General features: G+C 45.5%; 1 protein-coding gene across 1 annotated transcript; it reads right to left on the reverse strand.

Moving 5' to 3' along the window:
* Window positions 1-4,091: 4,091 nt before the first annotated feature.
* Window positions 4,092-4,862, reverse strand: LOC102427477 (oocyte-expressed protein-like). The gene is made up of 2 exons (XM_006082324.2): window positions 4,676-4,862; window positions 4,092-4,480 (listed from the first exon to the last, which is right to left on the reverse strand). Exons 1-2 carry the CDS (start codon window positions 4,860-4,862, stop codon window positions 4,206-4,208), a joined length of 462 nt encoding a protein of 153 aa, XP_006082386.1. The 3' UTR covers window positions 4,092-4,205.
* Between the last annotated feature and the right edge of the window lie 263 nt (window positions 4,863-5,125).

Here is a 5,125-nt window from a genome sequence, read left to right on the forward strand (position 1 = left end):
GGATATTTCATTAGGGGAAGGGCCATGGTAGCTACAAACCTGGGAGGGCAGGACCATTACATGGAAGGGCCTCTAAGGCTAGGAATATCACTTGAGGTATGGCTGGCTGGGTTTCTCAGGACAAGGGGACCCACGTCTCATAGGAAGGCTACAGTCCTAGAGGCACCCTTCTCAACATCCTGGTAAAAAGGCTGTCCCGCCCTAGCTGGTTTGGCTCAGTGGATAGAACATCAGCCTGCGGACTGAAGGGTCTTGGGTTCCATTCCGGTCAAGGGCACATGCCTGGATTGCCGGCTCCATCCCCAGTAGGGAGTGTGAAGGAGGCAGCCACTCAATAATTCTCTCTCATCATTAATGTTTCTACTTCTCTCTCCCTCTCTCTCCCTCTCTGAAATCAATAAAAATATTTTTAAAAAGAAAAGAAAAAGTGGCTTTCTTTTTTAAAGGCTGTCACTTCGCCCAGCCCAGCGTAGCTCAGAGGTTGAGCATTGACCTATGAACCAGGAGGTCACAGTTCTATTCTGGTCAGGACACATGCCCAGGTTGCAGGCTGGATCCCAGTGTGGGGCCTACAGGAGGCAGCCAATGTTTCTATCTCTCTCTCCCTCTCCCTTCCTCTCTGAAATCAATTTAAAAAATATATTTTTAAAAAAAGACTGTCCCTTTTCCCAACACCTTGTGTATTCAAGGCATCAACATTATTTCAATTAACTTTTTCATGACTGTTCCTCATTTATTCCTTCATTCAGTCCTGCATTCCACAAACATCTATTCAGCATCACTGTATACCACTCTGCCCACGACTGAGGACTGAGTCCCTCCACACCAGGAGCTCCTGCTCTACTGAGAAAGCAATCACAAACTCTAAGGAGCAGGAGAGAATGCTTCACTTAGTTCCTAATCCAAAAAGGATTAATTAGATAAAGAAAGAGATAGTTGGGTAAAGGCAGAAAGGCCCAGGTTTGCTGTAAAAAAAATTGGAAAATAGCCCTAGCCGGTTGCTCAGTGGTTAGAACGTTGGCCTTCGGACCAAAGGGTCCCAGGTTCGATTCTGGTCAAGGACACATGGCTTGATTGCACATATGCCTGGTGGGGCTCATGAGGGAGGCAGCCAATCGATATATTTCTCTCACATCAATGTTTCTCTCTGTCTTTCCCTCAGGTGAGGATTAACAAACAAAATTTTGGAAAATAGATAAAAGCAGAAACAAAATTTTTAACCAATAATTACCAATTATGCCACTTCTGAGCTGTGTGGATTTTAGTTAGCCTCTGGGAGCCTCAGTATTCTAACCTGTAAAGTAGGAGTAATTGTCTCACAGGGTCATTGTGTCCACACATGATAATTTATGTAAGTGAAATGTCATGCATAGCCCTGGCCAGGTAGCTCAGTTGGTTAGAGTGTCGTCCTGATATGCCAAGATTGTGGGTTTGATCCCCGGTCAGGGCACATACAAAAATCAACCAATGAAATGTATAAATAGGTGGAACACATTGATGTTTCTCTCTCTCTGAAATCAATAAATACAATTTTTTTAAAAAAATGCCACGCATAGAATCTGAAACTTAATAGAGCCTTAATATTTTGCATGTACCTAGTACTGTTACATAACTATCATCCAAAAAAAAATCAACTGTTGTTAACATTTTGGTGCATTTCCTTTCAGTCTTTTTAAAACCCACACTTTCCCATACAGTTTGTGATTCAATTCAACATAATGTATACTAGTAGCTTGCCTTTTAAAATTTTTACTTAAAATTACAGCAAGAATTTTTCATGTTATTAAAAGCTTCTTATAAATACCGTTTTAGTGGCCACATAGTAGCCCATTGTGTAGATTTCTGTTGCTTTTTAAAGCTCCCAGGTTATATGTCAATTATATCTCAATAAAGCTGGCAAATAAAGAATAAAAGCTCCTAGGACTACTGTTTCCTTTATTCTTTTATTAATTTATTTTTATTTTTTTGTTTTCTTTATGCTTTACCCATGACCACCCCTGTCATACCAGGTCTTTGGGGAAGACAATGATGGAATAACCTGTTCCCCAACATCACATTCAATGCCAGTTATTTCCTGAGACATTGGTTAGGATGGGTCCTTTTACTTAGCCATTTCCACAAGTGTCTGTCCTCCCATACACTCACTGGCAACTAAGACATTTTCAGATCTGTGGTACTGTGTTGTAACTCAACACAACCCCTGCTTCAGAGGACCCTCTCTTCCTTCCTCTGGGCATCTTTGCCTCTCCCTCCCCCCTAAGCCTGGGCTAACGGTTCTTCAAGGATTCTCTGGACATCATCCCATTCCCACCCTTCCAGCCAGAGATGGCACCTCCACTGCTTTCCAAATTCGGTTTATTGTAAACATATTTTTTAAATATATTTTATTGATTTTTTTACAGAGAGAAAGGGAGAGAGGGATAGAGGGATAGAGAGTTAGAAACATCGATCAGCTGCCTGCTGCACACTCCCCACTGGGGATGTGTCCGCAACCAACGTACATGCCCTTGACTGGAATCGAACCTGGGACCCTTTAGTCCGCAGGCCGACGCCCTACCCACTGAGCCAAACCAGTTAGGGCTATTGTAAACATATTTAAAATATATTATTGATTTCAGAGAGGAATGGAGAGGGAGAAGAGATAGAAACATCAATGATGAGAGAGAATCATTGATCGGCTGCTCCTGCACGCCCCACACTGGGGATCAAGCCTGCAACTCAGTCATGTGCCCTGACCGCAAATTGAACCATGACTTCCTGGTTCATAGGTCGATGCTCAACCACTAATCCATGCCAGCTGGGCACAAACTCGTTTTTTATGTCACCCAGAAAGTAGGCCAGGAGGTGAGCACTGTAGACACTGACAGGTCTTGGGAGGGTCAGATCAAGCTCCCGTGTCTGGAGGAAGGTCAATCTGTTTGATTCTCACCTTGCCACAGGTGAGGATGAGAATTACAGGGAGCCAGTAAGGGGCATGGAGTGGGAGTGGGTACTTCTCTTGGACCATTTCTTTTAACCCCTCTGAGATTTTCCAAATTGGGGCTGGAATTTTCAAATAGATGGCTTGTTATGGGGAGACCTAAAGGCAGAAACATATTTCTGAATACAGTCCTCAAGCTTCAAGACAGGGAAATCCTTAGATACCCAGAGGGGTTGGTATCAAGCAGGCATTTGGGGGTTCTAGAACATGAGAAGAGAGTAAAAAAAAAAACCTCTGGGGTTCTAGGAGATGTATGGGATTCTAGTAAATGGGATAGTCCCAAGAATTAGTGCTCATTCCATGGAAAATGCCATCCACTTCAAATCAGTGGGAAAAGAATGGGTTATTTAACAAATGTTTTGGTGATATCTGATTATTTGTGGGGAAAGAGTTAGCACATCATGGCATCTGCCAAAGTAAATTCCAGAGTTAAATCATACTAGCCTGATCAGTCAAGTTCTTGGTTGCAAACCACAGAATCTGATTCTAACTAACCAGCAGAAAAGGACGTTGTTGGAAGGCTAGTGGGATCTCACTGTGACTGGAAATGTGTAGAACCTACTTCAGGAAAAGGATAGGAACCAAGGGAAGCAGGCAGTCAGGATCATGCGCAGGACTGGCTTACTCAGGATGCCTTGACCACACAGTCCCCTTCAGAGACTTGCCCCTGCACTTCTGGACGCCTGGCTTCTGAGACCTCCAGGAATAATTGCTTGTCCCCCTCCAGTGCTGTAATGATCAAGTTCCAAAGTCCAGAGGGAGAACTAGCAAAGGACAGGCAGACCCCGGGCCACATCCCTATGCCCAGTTGTCAGTGGATAGGGAGAGAGAATATCTGCCTCCCTGCCCCTCAGGATTCTCTTCAGATTATCAGGGTGTTTAGATACAGAGCAACAAAACCCAAAGTGTCCCAATTACAGTCACTGATGTTACTGGCTATGTACTAGCTAGCTGGGCCAACTGCTTTACATATATTGTTTCATTTAATCCTGAAAACAATCCTGTAAGTTAGAAACTATTATTTTTTTTTAAGTGAGCAAAGATTTTTATGCCAGTGGACAAAAAGGAAATTCATTTTATTACAACAGCACTCACATCTGCATCAGAATAACTAAACCACCATCCAGACAGCAAAAGAAAGAAAGAAGCTGAGATTTAAGGACACTTGCTTCTTTTGAACTTCAGGAGCAGGAGCAGGTCGGTTCTCATAATGCTCCTGTCAATATCATGCAACAGGAGACCGAGACCCGGCAGACTGGGGAGTCGGGGGAGGTGACCCATAGGCCTTCAAGAACTTCTCAAGTTGTTTTATCTTCTTATCTCGGGCACGGTTTTCCCGGTGCCTTGCTGCCAGGCTCAGGAGCACGCTTCTCACCCTATTTTGGACACGGGGCTGTCCGAAAACAGTGATTTCGATCAAGCTCCCGGAGTTCACCTTTTCCACTGTCAGCAGGACCTGGTTCATCCACTCTATTTCCGGAATCATGGCTCCGTTTTTGCCTAAACAGGAAGAGAGAGACTGAGGGGTGGCATGGTCGAAGGTCAAGAGGAGGCAGATTGGAAGGGAAGGCCGCCGCCATCGGCTTCCCGGCGTCAAACGTGGCCCTCGAAGTTGGGAAAGGCTGTCGAGAGGTGCCCTGCCCGGCCTCTCTCGGACTGGAGGGGACCAGGCCACCTGCACACCGGCTCGCTCACCGAAGATGGGGTCAGCCAGACATGCCTCCAGGTAAAACACCAATGGGTCTCTCAGCTCCAGCGCAGGAAACCACCAGGGCCGGGTGCGAATCCGGGGCAGTGGAAGCGGCATCTTCAGCAGCCTGTCCAGGGCCTGGGTGGACATCCATGGGTCCTCCTGGACCACGGCATCGGGCTGGTCGACCATGCTGGGAGCTGCAGCACCAGGGCGAGGTCTAGTGGCTCTCACAGAACTCCCAGAAACTATTATTATCCTCACTTTATACAGGAGGAAGGTGAAGATGCCTTTGGCCACACAGCTGGTAAGTAAGGGGGGTGGAGCTGAAATTTGGTCCTAGGTCCGTCTGACTCCAGAGTGGTGAAGAATGGCAAACAATAAGGCCATAAGCAACCTAGAAGAAAATAGATGAGTATTCATCTGGTCTTGAGAGTAGGAAAAGTCTTTCTAGA

Source organism: Myotis lucifugus, unplaced genomic scaffold (genome assembly GCF_000147115.1).
Source record: "Myotis lucifugus unplaced genomic scaffold, Myoluc2.0 scaffold_2, whole genome shotgun sequence".
NCBI classification, from domain to species: Eukaryota; Metazoa; Chordata; class Mammalia; order Chiroptera; family Vespertilionidae; genus Myotis; species Myotis lucifugus.

Coding starts and splice junctions, on each gene's coding strand:
- LOC102427477 (XM_006082324.2), bottom strand. CDS start 4,862: ATGGTCGACCAGCCCGATGCCGTGGTCCAGGAGGACCCATGGATGTCC. Junction 4,481..4,675: donor TCTGGCTGACCCCATCTTCG/GTGAGCGAGCCG, acceptor CTTCCTGTTTAG/GCAAAAACGGAGCCATGATT.